At 41.9% G+C, this 21246-nt stretch overlaps 1 protein-coding gene and 1 long non-coding RNA gene across 3 annotated transcripts in view; one reads left to right on the forward strand and one right to left on the reverse strand.

Moving 5' to 3' along the window:
• Window positions 1-13: 13 nt before the first annotated feature.
• lnx1 (ligand of numb-protein X 1) overlaps window positions 14-21246 on the reverse strand; it is a 63111-nt gene continuing 41878 nt past the window's right edge. For both annotated transcript variants that reach the window (XM_088005171.1, XM_014997824.2), the window contains exons 8-11: window positions 4682-4859; window positions 2935-3181; window positions 1900-2058; window positions 14-1094 (exon numbers count right to left, since the gene is read on the reverse strand). In XM_088005171.1, the coding sequence (XP_087861297.1) occupies window positions 959-1094; window positions 1900-2058; window positions 2935-3181; window positions 4682-4859 (720 nt within the window). In that variant the 3' untranslated portion in view covers window positions 14-958. The remainder of the gene's footprint in view (window positions 1095-1899; window positions 2059-2934; window positions 3182-4681; window positions 4860-21246) is intronic.
• LOC148160027 (uncharacterized) lies at window positions 15472-21195 on the forward strand. The gene is made up of 3 exons (XR_015762728.1): window positions 15472-16304; window positions 18305-18407; window positions 20191-21195. It is a non-coding gene; the product is annotated as an uncharacterized LOC148160027 (long non-coding RNA).

Raw genomic sequence — 21246 nt, forward strand, 5'->3', positions numbered from 1 at the left:
AAGCAACTGTTAATTTTTTTTTTTAAACGAGTTTATTGAGCATTTAACCAAATGTACCATCATCAGATACACTACACAGGCCGAAGTGTGACAGACAGAACCACAGCAGACAGACCTCAGGCCCTCCACTGATACACAGAAACCAAGTCAGTTTTTTTTTCTTTTTTCTTCTTGAAAGTAAGAAAATTAGTAAGGCCTCCACAAAATCTCCTATTTAAATGTTATTTGTTAACAAGTTATGAAGACATAGATTCTTTTTTTTTTTCATACATTTTCTTTGCCAGTGGTTTTAATAACTTAGCCATAGCTTCAGAGACAACAGAAACAAAAAAAAAAAAAACTCACGGACTACTACTTGGCAACGTGTCTTGAAGATGACAACCACTGTCGGTACAAACAGAATAGAGCCCAAGTTTAAAGGCCATACGACAAACAAAAGAAACATATTACAAGTGCTTGGTTCGGTACATTTTCTTTGTTCGTTTTGATATTTCCTTCTTTTTTTTTTTTCTTTTTTTTTAGACACCAAACATTTTACGTAAAGAAATGTGAGTCCAGCTTAACGCATTATCCTAATATACATCTATTGAAATTGGCAACGAGTCGTGTCTCCTTTCTGTCCTCCCACCCGACTCACTGGACGCTGATCAGTGTCCTCTAAGCAAGACAAGAGTCCGGCGTCCGGTCCGGATCTGTTCCGGTTCAGGATTTCCGTGGGGACTGTGGGGGGGCGAGTCAACCTTCTGGTCACGATCCAGTCTCTCTTATCTGCATCTCCTGCAAAGTCCTGGCAAAGTCCCCCAGCAGCCCGTCTGCGGCGAGGCGTCCGCGCGGCCGTCCTCAGCTTCTCTTCCCACACAGCGAGCTTAGGGTGGTCGGCCGGTCCAAAGCTCTCTGCCTTCCACATTCCTCGGTCAGTGTTGATAAAAAGCGGTTCCGGATGGCTTGGGAGTGCCGTTTACAGCAGGCTGCCCGGCCAAGACACGATGGTCAGGGTGATTCTGCCCCGGAGCTCCTTCAGGAGGCGAACCAGTGCCGTGTGCGTCATCCCCCACGTGCTCTTCCCGTTCACCTCCAGCAGGATGTCCCCGCATCTTCATAAAAAAAAATTTTAAAAAGGAAGGGAAAATGCAGACCTTTGTTTAATTTACCGTGTTATATTCGGCGTCGCCTAAAAGGTTTTAATAAAGCTATAATATGTAAGTTTTCTGAAACAAATATGTTTTTTATTGTTAAAGCTGTCACTGTGTCGTTACAGAGTAATGAGATGGAAAATTGAACTTCTCTGCCTTCTCTCAGTGCAAACTAGAGACAACCAATCAGAGCCAGGAGGCGGGTCTTAGCACTGTCAATCAAGCTTGTGTACGTGACAGTATGGTATGAGACAGATAATCTGTAAAAAAAAAAATATCAAGCTCCTCTGCTTTATTCCAGAGCTATTTTCATAAATACGCCACTTGGTTTGAAACAACCAATCAGAGCCAGGAGGAGGGTCTTAGTGCTGTCAATCAAGCTTGTGTATGCACTGGAGTTAGCATGGCCACCGATGTCTGCGGATTATCGGTTTTCCTGTAACATTAAGTTGTTTCTCAGCCATCAGCACATTTAGCAGTGCCTACACAAGCTTGATTGACAATGATAAGATCCTCCTCCTGGGTATGATTGGGTGTTTTAGACCAAGTGGTGTATTTCCGCAAATAGCACTGGGAGAAAAAATAAATAAATCAAAAATCAGACGAGCTTGATTTCTTCACAGATGATTTGTCCCGTAGTTTACTGTCACAACATGGTAACAGTTTTAACAAATATGCAAAAAAACAAACAAACAGACTTTGCTAATAAAAGTTGAATACTGCAGCTCTAAAGGTCAGACGTCTGTAAGATGCACTTGCTGAATACCTTATCCTGCCATCGTTGTAGGCCGGCGTGCCCTCGACAATGGAGCGGATAAAAAACGATTGATTGCAGTTGACCTCCTCCTGGCCTCCCACAATGCTGAAGCCCAGGCTGCCCGACGTGCTCCGCCGCAGAACGATGTCTTTGCAGCAGTAGAGATGTCTGCGTGGGGCAAGAAGGAGATTAAACACGCTAATCTCTTAGATTCACCTTTAAATTACAAACAAACTGAACAACAGTCTTGAGTATGTATGCGACGGGAAGAGTAATAAAGCCAAGACAGTCACTTCAGTAGCTCACGGCTAAACGGAAACACCTCTATAACACCACCAATAGTAAAAAGTCACATTTAAAGTCATACCCGAGTGGAAATATTGCAGAATTCTTTGCAAGTATTTCAAACTCACAAAATCTACCACAAAATCCAGGATGGATTGATGAACGTGGAAAGACGTTGAACATCATTTGATTTTTAAGACGAACCAACTGAATGCAGAGGTGGCTCTTTATTAATATGTAACCATTTTTTAATGGAATACGCTACATTCTGACGCAATCAACCCTTGAGAACATTATTGATCTTGATGTGGCTCAAAATGAAAAGGAGTTTGATGCTCTAAGGTATTTTTGTGGAAAACCAACATTGAATGTATTACAAAAAGGTGAAGAAGGAAAAAATATTCATTGCTTTCAGCTGCACCGTTGAATCCCCCTTTTTTTATTCCACCTAAGAAAGAAAAGTGGCTATTTGTGTCAGTGCAAGACTGTCTCCATGACTACGACAAAACCTTGTATGTATTATTAAAAACCCTTCAGTTCTCACAGGTTTTAGTGATTTATAAGTATCGAATATAAAAAATAAAAAAGAATGCTTTAAAAGTATAATGAGCGTTTCTTTCCCACTGTTTCTGTCTAAACGTCAGCGCGCACCAGCTGGCGAAGGTCAAAAGGACACGTCGGAGCTGCAGAAACCAAAAAGTAAAAAAAAAAAAATTAAATCTACGGGCGAAGACAGATATCGCAGGAGGGATCGCTCACCTGGGTACCTGCAACCACGAGACCCACAGCGGGGAGTAATCGTCGTTGGGCAGCGGGCTCTTGGTGCTGTCTGTGGGCGACGGCGTGAGACACGGCGGCAGCGTGAACTCCGGCGGGTTGTCGTCGGGCGGACGCATCTCCAGGACCTTGAGCACGACGGGAGAGGAAGTGTTCTTGAGGTTGGCCACCGCCTCGCCTCGCGTCACCCCCGTCAAATCCATGCCGTTCACATTCAGCAAAATGTCACCTGTGGGTTGACAGCACAGTTTATCCTCGGCGCAGGGTTACTGCTCTTTTTTTTTTTTTTTTTTTTTTTTTTTGAGAGAGCGAGCGAGACATCAGAGTCTGGGGCTGATCTTCTTTCTGCTTAATATTCATCGTCATTCTTGCATCTGGACCACAAAGACACTGAAACCAAAGGCCAGCTGTGGGCTTTTAAAAACCCTGTTAATGATGAAAGTGATGCAAAGATGGACGGTGCAGACCGGCTTGCTAGCAAGCAACACAAAGGACACATTTGGCCTGCGAGAAAATGCAAATGAATGCGCCGTTACAATGCACAAACATCTTTCATAAGCACACAGAGACAGCTGCTGCTGCTGCTGCTCTGTCCCAAATGAATGCGGTAATGTGCACCTTGAACCGCACACAAAGCAACAGACTTATTGCTAATTTCATGAAGTCCTCATATTACCGTTGTTGCAATATTTGTCTCGCTCTTCCCGTAAACGAAGCTTCAGACTGAGGCTGGGGAATCGTAATAGGTAGGATTCCTGGAATCAGAATTTGTCCTGAAAACCTGCCACTCCCCTGCCTTCATCTGCAAAACCCTTTTTTGATAATAAATTATTCACCCGTCATTAAAACGAATGCCACACCATGATCCTCCAACTACTTCCTGTCGTTTTCCTCTTCGTAGTTTGCGTCAGTGGTAACATCCGGGTCCTGATCATGTGACTCGTGTGATGTGAAGAAAGTCTTTATGTTGCCGTTTTGAGAAATAAACCATTTTCAAAATGGCTTGAAAAACCGCCTTGTTCTAAAAGTTTTTATCGAAAAAATGAAACGTTTTTCAAAACTGCCGTGTTTCCTTTAAGTACGTTTAATTTTGAAATGTCAAAATGCGCAGCAATATGATCAACGGCATCGCAACTACTGTAAACAAAAATGGAGATGTGTTTTAACTGATCTTATCAAAGGGACAAACAATACGCAGTTCAAAATTGTGAAGTGAAAAGGAAAAATGGGTTATTAAAAAATGTCTACATTTCATTTTGAGGAATCAGATTAAAAGGGTGTTAGATTTTCATTTGTTAAAACATTTCTCCTTAGTTTTTCTTCTACTCACGATCGTGCGCTAACTTGTCCTTGTCTAGTTTGCAGTTGCAACATGACAAACTAAGAAAAGAAAATCAATAATACTTTTTTTTAAAAACCTATTTTGCTAAATCTGCCCTATATTGTAATATGATTTTTTTTTTTTTTTTTTTCATTTTGAGGGAAGCAAATCTGCGGAGCAATAATCGACACGAGCAGCCGAGGTTTCTGCTGGATGATGGAGCTTCAAGTGAAGTCGTCATCGATCATTTTGTTTGTGCTCTTCACTGCAGAAAGGCTCATCCGTGACAGACTGCCCGCACGGATGTTTCATTCATCTAACAACGCACGACGAATAAGAGCGATCAGGAGCGATTCCACACAATTAAATGCCCGTGACATCATGAAATTTGGCAGACGGTGACGTTACCTTTGCGGATGGACCCCTCCTGTCCCACCACGCCGTCGGGGTCCACGTTTGTGACGTAGATGGGAAGGTCCCATCCTCGGCTGGACATGCCGCCCGCCACCGTCATGCCCAGGGAGTCGTACGGCTCCTTGGTTAGTGTGACTGTCTTCTCGTAACACGCGGGCTTCTGACAGGAGTCCTGGACAAAAGATAGAAAGGCCAACATGAGAATACTTGAAAAGTTCACCCAAGTTGTTGTGTCTTAAAGATTACTCAGGTCAAAATCCCAAACTTTCCCTGAATTGAGATTCTGGGTGTTTTAACGCCTGATAAGTCCGGTTCACTCGCCTGAGTGAACCACGCCCTTCCCCCGCCTCCCGCCCTCTTCAAGTCAGACAAAAATGGAGTGAAATGTTTGTGCTACTTTTGTGCAGAAAAAAATGTTCATTTGTGTCCCTGTTTTAAAGATATTAAGAAATGTTCCCAGAGGTCATGAAAGGTCACTGTGGTTTGTTTCACTGTGTGAAACAAACCACACCCTTTGAAAAGCCTGTTCACTACCTCCACTCTGGTGGCGCTGCAACAAGAACCACAGACGGAAACGACACGGAAACCTCTGCAGACGACACGAGCGCAGCTTCCTTCTTCGCAAAATGTAAACAATATGGAGTGGAGTGAGATTTTAGCGGTTGCAAAGTTTCTCGTTTGTCCTTGATAGGAGGACAACATGACATTTCTCTGTCTGGCGCTAGACCTGGGCGTCTCCTCTGGCTGAATTAAAGCTTCCTGCTTTATTAGCGACCTCTGGTCCACTTACATACACATATACTTTCACTTCACCTGAACTGAGACCTTCATTTTCAAGTGGCCCTCAGTTCACTTCTTTTGGTCTGCATCAGAGTTCAATTGCGCATTTGGGAAAGTCTGGTTCCCCAAACGAACCCGGCTTTCTAGACAGACGAAGCAGAATTTGATTAAAACAGACTAAACTGAACTGGTGTGAACGCACCCTGAAATTTTCAGGATTCTCAGTTCGATTTAGCTCATTTTTGAAATAATTAATATAAATTAAAATTTTACAAAAAGTAGCAAAATTGCATATGGATGAATGAAGCATTTCTTCAGACTGTAGGAACACGGCGTGCTGTCACTGTGATGTCTTAAGCGTCTCTTCTCCTTCAGCACATGTTCTTCTTTTTGTGATGGAGACAATAAAGCAAAAGCAGACGAGGAGCTAACGAACACCAAGGACACCTTATTCAAACTGCGTGTTCCAATTAAAACTCGGAGGAGCACATTTGCATAATAATAATAACAAAAATAGCAGCTGCTTTCTCAAACGCCCAAAAGTCATCTGGGTTCCATCCACGGTGCTCCGCGAGACGGGGCCCACTCCAACAACGCGCTCTTTGGCGTTAGATAAATGATGAACGACCTCATTAGCGTAACCGCCGTGGAATGATGTACGGCGATAAGCAGCGTAGCTGATTCGAGAGCCTCCTCACTCATGTCCGGGACAGGTAATGAACGGCACATGGGCGCGTCGGGGTCGACGGGCTGGGAGCCTGTGCCGCTACGCTAACGTGCCGCGTTCACACGCGTTCGCAGCAGAGCTCTCGCTGTCGACCCGAGGGCTCAGCACTGACTCAAGCTGTGCTTAAAGCGTCCGTAATCAGAGGCCTCCTACGCACCGCGCTGAGTGTGAGTCATGTGCTCTGCCCTCCTGAGCGGCAGCTTTTTAATGAACGGTAATGGTGTCTAGTGAGCTCTAAAGGTTGTCACATCCTAACAGAGTCCGTGTAGCTTTTTTTTATTTTTTATGATAGGCTGCTGGTCTTATTGACAAATTTACAGTCGAGGCGCGGGAACTAATTTCAGAGAGGGGAGAGAGAGGGGGGCGTCCACAGGGGACGCAGTCATAGTTGGAGGTAAATTAATGTTTCCTATATTCAGTTCAGCGCACATAAAAACGTACACTCATTTTTAGAAACATGACAAACTGATTTTGAAAGGCAGAGAGCGCTGGTTCATTTAATCACCTGTAAGGTTCATTTATAAGCATCAGCTCCTTTGGTTTCTTGTCTTTCTTTAAATCTAACCACAGCGCAGTGAGACGACGACGGTTGAATCATGTCACCGTTTTGTGTCTGAACCACATCTCCTCTGTCCTCTGAGTTCATGGAGACCAAAGCAAAGATTTTGCTCCTCTACACTCAGCCATTATGTTCAGGGACATAATGGCTGAACATAATGGCCAGGGACTTTGTGTTCTTTATTTTGTTTTTTTCTTTTTTCCATGGTTCCAAGTTTCACCTGAGTGACTGAATGTTTCTCTGTTCAACCCTTTCCTGGAAAAAGCCATCGCTGCAATTTAGAGAAATGTTTCTGAGTGTTTATTTAAACTATAAGCTCACATCTCCGCAAGATCTTCTTTCCCTCGACTAAAGACACTTTTTAAGAGTTCCTAGGAAAAGCTACAGTGTTCTGTGCAAATGACGACTTGATAAAAACCCAGGCAATCAGAGTTCTACTAATGTTCTTAAAAGTGTTAAAAGATAGTACGACCCCTCAGTTTAGCCTCTGTTCTATGATGCTCAGTAGTTTATACTTTGAATTTTGATCCTTTATTTCAAACCCAAACGGTCCCGCCCCATCCAGCTCCGAAACGTCTTTTTGCCGTAATTTAAAGACGTGCACTGAAAGAGACAAATGAAAATCATATCCTGCATTTTTCTTGGCAAAATTCTCTGCAGAGGTTAAACTCATTGTAATTTCTGGCTCGATACTGTCTATTAAAAAAAAAAAAAAAAAAGCTCCATTCAGCGAGAGCGACAATAATGAAGGTAGAAGACTATGAGTCTGCACCGCTATCACCTTGGTTTATATCAAACTACGGGAAGAGAACAGATAGGAATCTTTAGGTAGCTGTCAGAAAAAAAAAAAGAAAAAAAAAACATGGCTGATATGTACGCTGCAAATCTGTGAGGATAGAAGACGCTCTCGCTGCCCTCTTTGAATGACATGCTTGACTTTGAAGGGAGAAGAACGGCTGCATGGATCATTTGCACCTGAAAGGGAGAGTTTATAAAAGGAACAAAGGTTTTCTCTGTGTATTCAGTAGTGCTCCTATCTCCTGCACATATATATCTACATGTCTCTGTATATATGTGTGTGTGTGTGTGTGTGTGTGTGTGTGTGTGTGTGTGTACTTGTTTTACCTGCCGCGTGGGGACTTCAGCCTGACTCTGTGCATACACGTGGGGACCTGATGACACGTGGGGACCAAATTTGAGGTCCCCACCGGCACAACCCCATTTTCAAGTAGAAAATGGTGTATAAACATGCCTGGTGAAGTTTTCCAGGAAGTCCCCACGAATTCCATTCCAAGACAAAATGTGTGTGTGTGTATAAGGGAACCGCCCCTAGTGGTCACACAGATTATTGCAGTCCCCATTAGGCTAGGTGTTCCGGAACAGTGCGTCACCATCTGCTCACTCTCTAGCTCCCTCTATTGGTCGGTCAGAGGTTTTGCAATTTATCGGTGAAATTAAACTTTAACTGTAAAAATGTAATATTTTTAACTTATTTTTTTACATTGTGGGATTAATGGAGTATTTTTCATTTAATTTATTTTATTGCAATTTAAAGTGAAGTTTACCAGTATTTACTTTTTTATTTAATTTATTGCAATAAATTAAATAAAATTTATTACAATAAATAATAATAAATTTATTGTAATAAATAAATTTATTATTTATTATTATAAATATTAAATAAGCAGCTTAGCTCAAAGCTGCGCTCTTAGCTTTGAGAAGCTAAGCGCACACACACTATTGAAACTCAAGTTAACTGGCAAATAGTAAAGAGCTGAAATTTGGTACATCGGTAGGACCCACTGAAACAAGAAAAAAAGCCTTTTGGAGGAAATGTTGCCATTTTGGGTCAAATTTTTTGGCATTTTTGACTTTTCATACATGTCGAACTTCAACAAACTCCTACAGATTCTGAGCTATCTTCAAATTTGGTCAATATGACATTAAGGCAGTGGTTCTTAACGTGAGTTCATTCGAACCCCAGGGGTTTGATCAGTCGGTCTCAGGGGTTCAGTGGAGCCTCTGCCGCACTGATTGAAGAAGCTCCACTTCTCAGCATGAATTTGAACTTGTGTCTTTTCTTACTTCAGCAAAGCTCACAGTTTTTACCAAATTCTGTACCAAATTCTTTTCGGGGTTGCTACTGCCTCTAGTGGCATGGGGGTGGTAACATAATTACTCAGTCAGCCTCCTGCAGTGATTAACAGGCAGAAGCAGCTGTTGGAGCTGATCTGATTATTGGGTGAAGGAGTGAGGAGTGAAATTGTTTTTGTACCGCAAATTAACGTTTTATTTTAAGTCAACTCAGAGATTATTTTTTGTTATTTTTATAAGCAAAAGAAACTCCTTTGAAACAGGAAAAGTCTCCCCAAGTGCTTTTTATTGTTTTTGAATGAGTCGAAAACCTCCTCCTGAGGGACTACTCTGGTATTTTTGTTTTCTGGACCTTTGTGATGCAAGAGTGGCCATAACAAGTACAAAAACCTTCACCGACGACTTGAAGAAAAGCACAAAGTTGTGGGATCCAGCCGATCACTCACAGAAGAACAAAGAAAGCAGCCAGCGGGCAGTGAGTAAAATCAGCTGATTGAGTTTATGAATGAAAGTGCAGCTGCGCTGCAGAGAAACAATCAATCGCCACAGAAAGCAAAGTTGTGGATTTTGGAAAAGAATTGCAACAAAAAAGGATGTTTATGGATGAACTTATTTGAAAGTGAAGGGATTGTGTGATCATTAACAATGTCTGACCCTGACACTCCGCCTGCGTCTCAGGACATATTAAAGGTGTGCGTTCTTTCGCGCAGAGGCAGATTGGGAGCCTGCACTAGAAGGATTACATTACTAAATCAGAATACTGCAAAGTCTTTATTTATTATTAATTTTTCATTCTCTTAAGAATGTAGAGCTAATTATTTGATCTAAACAAGACCTTAAAGTGGATCCAGTTTCTCTCGATGGTCAACCTGTTGAAATTGTGGCAAATTTTAAATACCTTGGGTCGTTCCTGGACAGTCAGCTCAACTGAAAACACTGACTATATTTTGAAGAACTGTTATCAGAGACTCTACCTTTGAAGAAGACTTAGTGATCTTGGGGTGACCCAAATAGACTCTAATTGGGTCACCCCCTATGTCTTGAATTTTGAAAAAAATAATTTTGTTTATCACTACATAAGGGTTCAGCGAGTGCGCATATGAATTTGATGGATTTGGTACCTCAAAAAAGATTAAGAACCACTGCATTAAGGTGTTGGGGAGTAATGATTATCAATTTTTTTTTGTTTTTGTGGATGTTAAAGGGGCATGGCCAGGCCTTAACTTTGAGCTTCATACCATAAATTTGGAAAATCTATAACTTTCTTAAAGAAAGACTGATTTATACCAAACAATGAGTGATCCATGTGGTATGCCAAATGATACTATTTGGTCATATGATGACATAAATGCACACCCTATCAGAACAAGAAGTCTGTTTTTTTCCTTTGAAAGTTCCATTTCTGACTCCCTTGATCTAATCAAGATGATACTGAGGCAGATACCAGAAAAATTGGTCTTACTTGCTTTAAAGCTCAACAAGTTTACACTGGAAGGTGACTTCCCCATGCCCACACAATATAGCAAGCCATTGCCATTCATTTGGCTCTAAATTCCACATATTTCAGCCAAGCAGCACCAAAGTCACTAGGGAGAATGGACATGTCTGGCACATTCCGCATCATGGCGTTTACCATAAGCGAAAGAACATACTGAGGGTGGTGTTTGACTGCACATCCTCATTTCAAGGAACCTCTCTGAACAAGAAACATCTCCAAGGTCCTGATTTAACAAACACCCTGATTGGGGTACTGTTAAGGTTTCGCCAAGAAGCAATCACTGTTATGGCAGACATTGAGGCAATGTTTTATCAAGTTTATGTTGATGAAAAGGACAGGGACTTTCTGAGGTTTCTGTGGTGGCCAGAAGGGGACATTAGTAAACCTCTTGAGGTTTACAGGATAAAATTTCACCTCTTTGGTTCAGTATCACTGCTGCCGACAACCAGAAACATTATTCTGATGAGGTTATCAAAACCATTAAAAGTAACTTATGTAGATTGTTTGCCTCTGATCAGTGGCAACAGAGAACCCTCCAGGACCCTACTGAGGGTGTAGAGCTGGTCCAGTGTTCCACGACCAGGACGAAAACCACACTGCTCTTCCTGAATCCGTGGTTCGACTATCCGACGGACCCTCCTCTCCAGAACCCCTGAATAGACCTTACCAGGGAGGCTTAAGAGTGTGACCCCTCTGTAATTGGAGCACACCCTCCAGTCCCCCTTTTTGAACAGGGGGACCACCACCCCAGTCTGCCCATCCAGGGGAACTGCCCCCGATGTCCATGCGATATTGCAGAGACGCGTGAGCCAACACAACCCTACAACATCCAGAGCCTTAAGGAACTCCGGGCGGATCTCATCCACCCCCGGGGCCCTGCCACCGAGGAGCTTTTTGACCACCTCGGCGACCTCGTCCCCAGAGATTGGAGAGCCCGACCCAGAGTCCCCAGGCTCAGCTTCCTCAACAGAAGGCATGTTGGTGGGATTGAGGAGGTCTTCGAAGTATTCCGCCCAACGGCCCACGGCCCGAGTTGATGGGACGGGGTCAGCAGCACACCGCCCCCACTATAAACAGTGTTGGTGCTGCACTGCTTCCCCCTCCTGAGACGCCGGATGGTGGACCAGAATCGCCTCGAAGCCGTACGGAAGTCTTTCTCCATGGCCTCTCCAAACTCCTCCCATGCCCAAGTTTTTGCCTCAGCGACCACCTGAGCCACATGCCACTTCACCCGCCAGTACCCATCAGCTGCTTCTGGAGTCCCACAGGCCAAAAAGGCCCGATAGGACTCCTTGACAGCATCGCTCACCGAAGGCGTCCACCAACGGGTTCGAGGGTTGCCGCTGCGACAGGCACCAACAACCTTTGCGGCCACAGCTCCGATAAGCCGCCTCGGCAATTGAGGCACGGAACATGGTCCACTCAGACTCAATGTCCCCTACCTCCCCCGGAACGTGTTCGAAGTTCTGCCAGAGATGAGAGTTAAAGCTCCGTCTCACAGGGGACTCCGCCAGACGTTCCCAGCAGACCCTCACTACACGTTTGGGCCTGCCAGATCTGACCGGCTTCCTCCCCCACCACCGGAGCCAACTCACCACCAGGTAGTGGTCAGTGGACAGCTCCGCACCTCTCTTCACCCGAGTGTCCAAGACATACGGCCGCAGATCCGATGAAACGACGACAAAATCGATCATCCAACCTGCGGCCTAGGGTGTCCTGGTGCCAAGTGCACATATGGACACCCTTATGCTTTAACATGGTGTTCATGATGGACAATCCGTGACGAGCACAGAAGTCCAATAACAGAACACCACTCAAGTTCAGATTGGGGGGGCCGTTCCTCCCAACCACGCCCCTCCAGGTCTCACCGTCATTGCCCACGTGAGCGTTGAAGTCCCCCAGCAGAACAAGGGAGTCCCCAGGAGGGGCACTCTCCAGTACCCCCTCTAAGGACTCCAAGAAGGGTGGGTAATCTGAACTGTTGTTCGGCCCATAAGCACATACAACAGTCAGAACTCTTACCCCCACCCGTAGGCGGAAGGAGGCTACCCTTTCGAGTAACCTCTCAGCTACTTCAAGCTGAGAGGTTCTACCCAGAACCTCTCAGCCTCGCACACTGGCACCTGTTCCTTCCCCACCAGAGAAGTGACGTTCCACGTCCCAAGAGCCAGCTTCTGCAGCCGAGGATCAGACCGCCAGGGTCCCCTCCTTCGGCCGCCGCCCATTACACATTGTACCCGACCCCTTTGGCCCCTCCGACAGGTGGTGAGCCCATTGGAAGGGGGACCCACGTCTCCTCTTCGGGCTGAGCCCGGCCGGGCTCCGTGGGTAAAAGCCCGGCCACCAGGCGCTCGCCATTGTGCCCCACCTCCAGTTGTATTGTACCTCTATTGTTGTATATTTATTTATTTATTTATGTATGTATTTATTTGTTTTGCTTAGACCCTCCTCCTGCAGTGATTAACAGGCAGAAGCAGCTGTTGGGGCTGATCTGATTGTTGGGTGAAGGAGTGAGGAGTGAAACAGAGTTTTTGTACCGCAAATTAACGTTTTATTTGAAGTCAACTCGGAGATTATTTTTTGTTATTTTTATAAGTAAAAGAAACTCCTTTGACACAGGAAAAGTCTCCGTGAGTGCTTTTTATTGTTTTTGAGTGAGTCAAAAACCTTCTCCTGAAGGACTACTCTGGCATTTTTGTTTTCTGGACCTTTGTGATGGAAGAGTGGCCATAACACAGAGAGAATACCCTCCATGGATAAAGGAGTTGGAAACTAAAATAAAAAAGGGTCACACTAGAGGTGGTGGCTTGGTGCAGCTACTTCAAGCTCAATACCCAGAAGACAGTGGAGTTAATGATGGACTTAGGAAAGTCACAGACCCATCATCCCCTCTCAGAGTCCTTTCTATCTCCAATTTGGACTCATTCTGCTTCCTGGACATCACCATCATCCAGGACTTCAAGTGGGAGCCAACCATCAGCTCCTTTATCATAAAGGCCCAGAACAAGTTGTTCTAGCTATGGCAGCTGAGAGAACTCAAACTGCCAATTGAGTGTTGGTGCAGTTTAACACAGCCATCATCAAGTCCGTCCTCACCACCTCTGTCACTGGGTACAATGGAACCACAACCAAGGACAAACCTAGATTACAACACATCATGCATACTGATGAAAAGGTGATTGGGTGCAACCTCCAACATTTACATGACCTGTACTTCAGGGATGTAGGTCGTGCAGGTTGGATTGCAACTAACACTTCTCAAGAACAGCTTCTTTACCTCAGCCATTAGACTGTTAACAATAGATAATTGAATGTTGCATAACACTGCCACTTTATCTACCTGCTATTCTGCACATGCATACATATTTTTACTTTTTAGTCATATTTTGCATCAATATATCAAAGCAATTTCCTAACACATGACCCTGTATACTAGCAATAGCAATAAAAGTGATTCTGATTCTTCATGCGACAAGTCTGACGTTCTATCAAACAGTTCTAGGAATGGGGTACTGTTCTATCCCATTGTGTGCTAGGGGAATGGTATGACTGAAAGAAACAGGAATCTTAATAAAATGGTAAACATAGCAGTTCTATGTCTGGAAATTGAATTAAAACTAATTGAATAATTCCTAAAGAGAAAGTATTTCACTCCATGTTCATTAGTCAAGTCAAACAGGTCATGTTTAGGCCTGCTTAGTAGAAATGACAGTATTAGGTGCATTAAGTGCAGAAGCTTTCTGCTGAACACAATCCTTTATTTGCTCTTTGTTTTATGTAAAGGTTATGCAGTGTTGTCCATCATTTTAAGTGACTTACCCATACAAAATTTAACAGAAATAAAAATCTTATCCACATATTTATCCACATGTAGTATAATAATAGTAATATATAGTAGTATAATAATAGTATAATAGTATAATCTTATCCACATATTTATCCACATATAGTTTTCCTTATCTACAATAGGCCTCCACCCAATTTCTCTGTAATGGCTGCCATCTCACACACATCCTGAAATTTGACGTCCCCACCTCACCCATGCCCATCCCCCCTCAACATTCCCTCCATGGCCTGGAGGGAAACATGCTGAACTATAAAGTATAGCATGTTTGAACTTTTTAAGGAAAATGCTTGGTTGACAATAAAGAATGGTGGGAGAAGAGAAATAAAGAATCCGCATGCAACTCAAGCAGGTTGACTGGCTCACATTTCCTCATATAGTTTTTCTTATGTACTATAGCCATCTACCCAGTTTCTCTGTAATGGCTGCCATCTCACACACTTCCTGAGATTTGACGTCCCCATCTCACCCATGCCCATCCCCCCTCAACATGCTTGGTTGAAGATAAAGAATGGTTGGAGAATAAAAAAAATCAGTATGCTAATCAAACAGGTTGACCACCTCACATTTCTTCACTTTCTTTCAACTTTCCTAATTTATATATTTATTTTTCCACATCCTGTTTTTCTGATATGCTATAGCCTCTATCCCCAGTCTCTCTGTAATGGCTGCCATCTCACACACTTCCTGAGATTTGACGTCCCCACCTCACCCATGCCCATCCCCCTCAACATGCTTGGTTGAAGATAAAGAACGGTGGGAAAATAACAAAATCAGTATGCTAATCAAACAAGTTGACTGGCTCACATTTCTTCAGTCACTTTCTTTCAACTTTCCTAATTTATATATTTATTTTTCCACATCTTGTTTTTCTGATATGCTATAGCCTCTATCCCCAGTCTCTCTGTAATGGCTGCCATCTCACACACTTCCTGAGATTTGACGTCCCCACCTCACCCATGCCCATCCCCCCTCAACATTCCTCCATAACTTGCTCTCAAACTTTGCAGAATTGACTGGTGTTGAACCTACAAAATTTCCATTACAAAGAATAATTTTGTCTCCTGAAGCATTACTGTGGGAGATAATAAAATGTAACTTATTAATTTCATAGTTTTAAAACTTAATTGATGGCGCGGGAAAGTTGTGACGCCAAAGTTAAGGTGTCATTAGTTATTAACACAGGGCTGGGCCGTCAACCTCAGCTCAATGCTTTTTGCAACCAAGCAGAAACTCCGGCGTGTGCCGGAGGAGAAATCAAGCGCTCCTTTTTGACTACTGCACACCGAAGGAGGGGATTCATGCTAACACATCCGAGGAATGAGGAGCGACATATGACGAGGAATGAGCTAAAAAAATGGTAAGATTATAGTTATCTTAATGGACTCCTAGTTTTTATCCATTATATCACTCGGTCAGATATACTTTTAAATGCTGTTTAAACGTGTTGATCTGTAAAAACTGTTTCAATTGTGCTTCACTTGGATGGCTAGCTTACATTAGCCTAGTACAGCTAATAAGAAACATGCATGTTTTATTTTCAATTTATTGATGTGCAGTCTTACAAGAAAAATAAAAGTGATAACCTAAAAAATATGTTATTAAAATATGACTGCTCAAAAAATAACTCAAATGCAAAATATAAAAAGCTAAGTTAGCAAATTGCAAACCTCATAAAGCAGAAATAATGAAATATGCACTATTTTCAGTCACCCTGCTTGTGTGATTGAAGAGGGTTTTTGCTTTTTTGCATGTGTTTTGAATGGAGAGACGATAGACATGAGGATCTAAAACACGAGGCTGAAGTAAATGGATACCTTGTGGGTAAAGGTTGATTCTGCTGGGAGGGGGGCCTTCAGGGCACATTACACCAGACTACATTCTCTTTAGAATAATAAAGGTTGGGATATTTGGGGAAGAGCTGTGAATTAGAAACTAACTTCAGCATCATAACTTTAGTTGAGGGGAAGAGAGTGAATCTGCTTTGTTAAAATGAATTTCAGGGCTTTGACACATTTATAATCATTGAATGTTTGGGGGGGGGGGTTTTCCAGGAAAATCCCAACCAGAGATGCAGATCCAGTGATGGGAGTGACGGCTGTTCCAGTTTAAAAGGTGAATTATCTCAGGGAAAGATGCATTAGCCCACAGTGTTTTTCCCACTTTTAAATTGTTTTTGCATAACTGTTTCAGCTAAATTAATGTAACCTGTGCATAACCGCACAGGTAAGAGAAGGGAGGTGTGCAGGGGCGGATCTAGCAAAATATTTATGGGGTGACAAGAGGAGGGCAGGGATTTTTTCAGGGGTGGCAGCATATGCCAGTATCTAAGTATGAATCTAGATAGAGATGTGCCAATACCGTGATCGGCGATCACCGATCATACACTTTTTCACGGAAATCGGCCGATTATGATCGATGGCCGATTGATCGGCACACCTCTAATAGATAGATATGTCTCACTCTCACATTTGGCTTACACAGACCTAACATTGGACTTAATCTGTTTTTAACTTGCATTGTTTCAAAATGAGCTTCATGTAGCACTGAGGATTAAATAAAATTTCTTAATATAGTATAGTTAATTATTTTTATGTATTTCATACTGCTACTAATTGATTTGTATTACTGGATTGGACTAATCGCTTTGTGACTCATTGTGTCCAGAAAATCATTGTGTCCAGAAAATAATTTTATCCCAATGCAGGACAAGCAGAAATCTGTCAAAAAACAAAAACATGGGGTGGCAACTGCCTCCCCATGCCACCCCAGTAGATCTGCCCCTGGAGGTGTGAAAGAGGATTTACCTGATTTTAATTGCCTAGATTAGAAGAAGCTAACACAATATCAGTTAATGTTTGATTTAAGAGTACACAGTCAGGTTTTTCTTAAACAAAGAAAAGGCTCAACACATCTTTCCTGCAGTTATTTTATTTCAAATGCCAGTTGTTTCTAAATATCCAAAGAAATAAAGATTTGTGTTGTCATCTCTGACAGCGGGAGATGTTTTGGTAGGACCCAGTTCAACTGCTTTCCTTTATACATTCATCTGTTATTGACTTCTTATAGCTTTGCTAATTTTATTTAGTAACAGTCTAGTTGTTCCTTTAGTTGTTCTTCTAGTTGGGGAAATCATATTTTATTTATCACTGCAGGAGGGTTCAGTGAATGCGCATATGAAACTGGTGGGTTTGGTACCTCAAAAAAGGTTAAGAACCACTGTCTTGCATATAAATGTCAAATAATTTAAAGCCTTTTAATTTATGTATGCTGAAACCATTATGTCAAATTTAGCAGCAATGATAATCTCAATAAACAAATGGTGGTCTGTGTTAAAATATTAGCTTTTATGGGGCCCCTGAAGCTCTGGGGGCCCAATGGAGCTGCTGACTTAATTTGGATTTAACAGAAGTGGACAGAATTGATATTCATTTTAATTGTATTTTTTGATTAGTTGTTTTTAAGACTAGTTGTGGGTTTATATAGCAGTTCAATGATGATGTTTTCCCATAACATAATTACCCAGTGATATTTTTACTTTTATTGTCAACTTAACATCTTTTAATACAAAAAACACGGTGGACCACCTGGGCACCCGACCACCGGGCTTAGCAAGTTTTCTGGGGGAAACCCTGCATGTTGAAGTATAAAATCAATGTGCATAGTTTGTGTCATTTAACCTACAGTTAATAGGTCAGATTAGGTGAAAATGGATATCATAGTCCAAATGTAATTTGCTGCGGTCAGTACCTAACTCCTGTGTGGGTGTCTGATTTTTAACTGTCAAATTTGGACACAGCAGAATATTAGCTTTTGGTGTATTTGTGACAGATCTGGGTGGATCACTTCATGGTTAGTATTAAATATATAAGTAAGGCTTTTGCTTTATTTGTCCTCCCACCCCCTCTGTTAAGTGCTGTGTTTTCATATTATGCACCATGAAATGCAGAATCTCCAGTGTAATCTGATGGAGCCTGTACACTTTTGATGCTGTTAATATGTGACATATTTGGGATTTCTAAATACCTTCATGAAGTTGAAGTTGACTCTGTAGCTCTGTATTAAGTTGTAACAGCTAATTTAGGCATTTTACTGTTAAACTTGTCAATTTTTAGGAGTTGAAACAGTCATCCGATGAGAGCGACGATACCGTCATCCTTGGTCCAACACCAGCTGAAGTACGGGACATGAGCGTGCCTGAGCTCACAAGAACTGATTGTAAGTTTATCTATAAATATCATAGTATCACACTTTTTTTTAACTGATGATTGTAGATGTTTTGATGTTTATGCTTGTTTCTGTATTTATCATCAGAAATAATTTCCCAGAGAACAAAAAGTCATGGGAATAGAAATTATTTTCACAGGCGTCTAAGAAAAATGCAATGAACATTCAGGTTAACATCGGTAGGCCTAACAGCAGCCAATCAGAGTGGAAAAAATATTATTATTTTGTGCCATTTTCTAGTTGTTAAATATTCCACAAAATGAGGAGATAAAAGATGAACAACATGCCAGTTTAAACTTTGGACTATTTGCAAACCAACTGAACTCTGCAGCATTAAAACATGGATAGAACTGTAACTACATTAATCATAGCTCTTCTTCTGTTCAGTGTTTGTCAGTTTCTTGTGGTGCAGCTCTGTGCTGCCTTCAGGAGAATGGGACATCAGAGCATCATCCATAAAATTTCACCCAAATGGCATTTACTGTGCAAACCAGAGCTTTTAGTGGAAAAACAAAAGTTCCTTTTAATGCCACACAAATATGAGACAGAAATATGGATTATTTCTTTATATAGACCTGTCTATTGATTATAGATTAATAGTTTTACTGAACAGAAATTACAAAGAACAAATCTGGTTCTTCATCAAATCCTAATGAGTCAAACTGAAAGTGTCATGGAGTCACTGAACACCACCATGACATTAACACTGACATGAAAAATAATATTGAAGAAATAAATATATCAAATATAATTAAAAACATAAATAAGTGATAAGTTATTTACTGTTATGGTCTGTAAGATATATTTATTCTCAATATTAGATATGGTCTCAGCAAACCCATGGCACTTCAACAATATTATTTTACCTTTTATCTGGAAATAGTGTCTGTTTATTCTTGCCATACAGTCCTCTGTATTAATTATTGCTCGAAAGGCCTTGCCATACCAGTTTATTCCTCTGTATTTACTTTAGTTTCTTAGTTTATTCTTGCATTTTGTTCTTCATTCATTTCCATTTAGTTTCCTTTGATTAGTATTGTCCTCTCTTGGTTTATTGCTATGTCCACTTTAGTTTCTTTTCTGTTTCTAGATTTATTTTATCATTTATTGATGCTCAGTAATCTTCACTCATCACCTGCTGCGCTGCCTAATCATCATGTTTCACATCATGTGTTCATTTTTCACTGTTCAGCGTCGGATTCTGTTTTTATGCCATAATTCACATCTCTGCCAGCATGCCTAGGTGGGCCCCATGTGGGGAAAAGGAGGGCAGACCATGTGGGTTTGTCCGCGGGTTCCATGATGGCCCCACATGGGTTTGCCCATGTAGGGCCACAGCCCACATGGGCCATACATGGGCAAACCCATGTGGGCCACCACCATATAGGGCATGTAGGGCCCATGTGGGCTGTGGCCCTACATGGGCCCTACATGGGCAAACCCATGCCGGGCCATTGTGGAACCCGCAGACAAACCCATATGGGACCCATATATCAGCCCTCCTTTCCCCCACATGGGGCCCACCTAGGCATGCTGGCAGGGTACCTGCTGATGCTTTTTTAAGGACTGGTGAGATTAATGTTTTCACTCATTACTAGTTGTCAGCTTCATCAGTGGCAACTATTACAGCTGACAACTGACCCTTTAATATTAAATACTTTACTACAGCTGTGATTGAAAAATGTTTTTGTGATAGCTTTATAACTTGCCCTGTCACACAGACTGAAACCTTTTTTCATTGAAGAACACTTATGTGCCCCTAATTATTTTTCAGGCCCACCACAAAAGAAGAGACTCAAGTGGAGCCAAGAAGAAATTCAGGCGGTGGAGAAAACGCTCATGGACTGTATTGAATCTGGAAAGGTTCCTGAGAAAGCCCAGTGTACAGTCATGGCCAAAAGTTTTGAGAATGACACAAATATTATATTTTCACATTAACTGTTGCCCTCTGGTTTTCATGTGTCAGATGTTTTCATCACATACAGAAATACAATTGCAATCATATTATGAGTAACAAAAGCTTTTACTGACAGAATGAGTTAATGCAGCAAGTTAGTATTTGCAGTGTTGACCCCTCTTCTTCAGAACCTCTGCAATTCTCCCTGGCATGCTCTCAATCAACTTCTGGACTAAATCCTGACTGATAGCAGTCCATTCTTGCACAATCAATGCTTGCATTTTGTCAGAATTGCTAGGTTTTTGTTTGTCCACCCATCTCTTGATGATTGACCACAAGTTTTCAATGGGATTAAGATCTGGGGAGTTTCCAGGCCATGGACCCAAAATCAAATATTGCTGTTAAGCTGATCACTCTTTATAACATTCTGGAGTACATGCAAATTGCCATTATAAAAACTGAAGCAGTAGACTTTGTAAAAATTAACATTTGAATCATTCTCAAAACTTTTGGCCATGACTGTATGAAGTGCATTGAAACCTCACCAGTGGCCCTCAAGGACAGGACATGGCAAGGGGTTAAATTCTATGTGAAAAATCGCATAGATGCGTTAAAACGAGAGACTTTCAAAAGAAGGTAAGCGTTGACTTTTTTGGTATCTGGATCTGTTTGAAGTTTCTGCCAGTTTTGAAGTTCTGAGACAGCTGCAGTCAAGTTTTGTAATCCAAGTATGTATGCATACTTTCATAGAAGAGGAAGTGTGTATGTTAATGTTTATGGATGCAAATCAATGAATCCATTTCATATATGTATATCCATGTTGAATTGTACTACGTATATCTGGAAATTGTGTAATAAAATGGTTCACATACAACCTGAAAATGCAGTCCAATATTGATGGTTGGCTTTAAGCAGGTTACCAGGAACTTAAAA

The sequence above is a fragment of the Poecilia mexicana genome, unplaced genomic scaffold (genome assembly GCF_051168715.1).
Source record: "Poecilia mexicana isolate PSO_F unplaced genomic scaffold, ASM5116871v1 scaffold_4, whole genome shotgun sequence".
Lineage (NCBI taxonomy): Eukaryota > Metazoa > Chordata > Actinopteri > Cyprinodontiformes > Poeciliidae > Poecilia > Poecilia mexicana.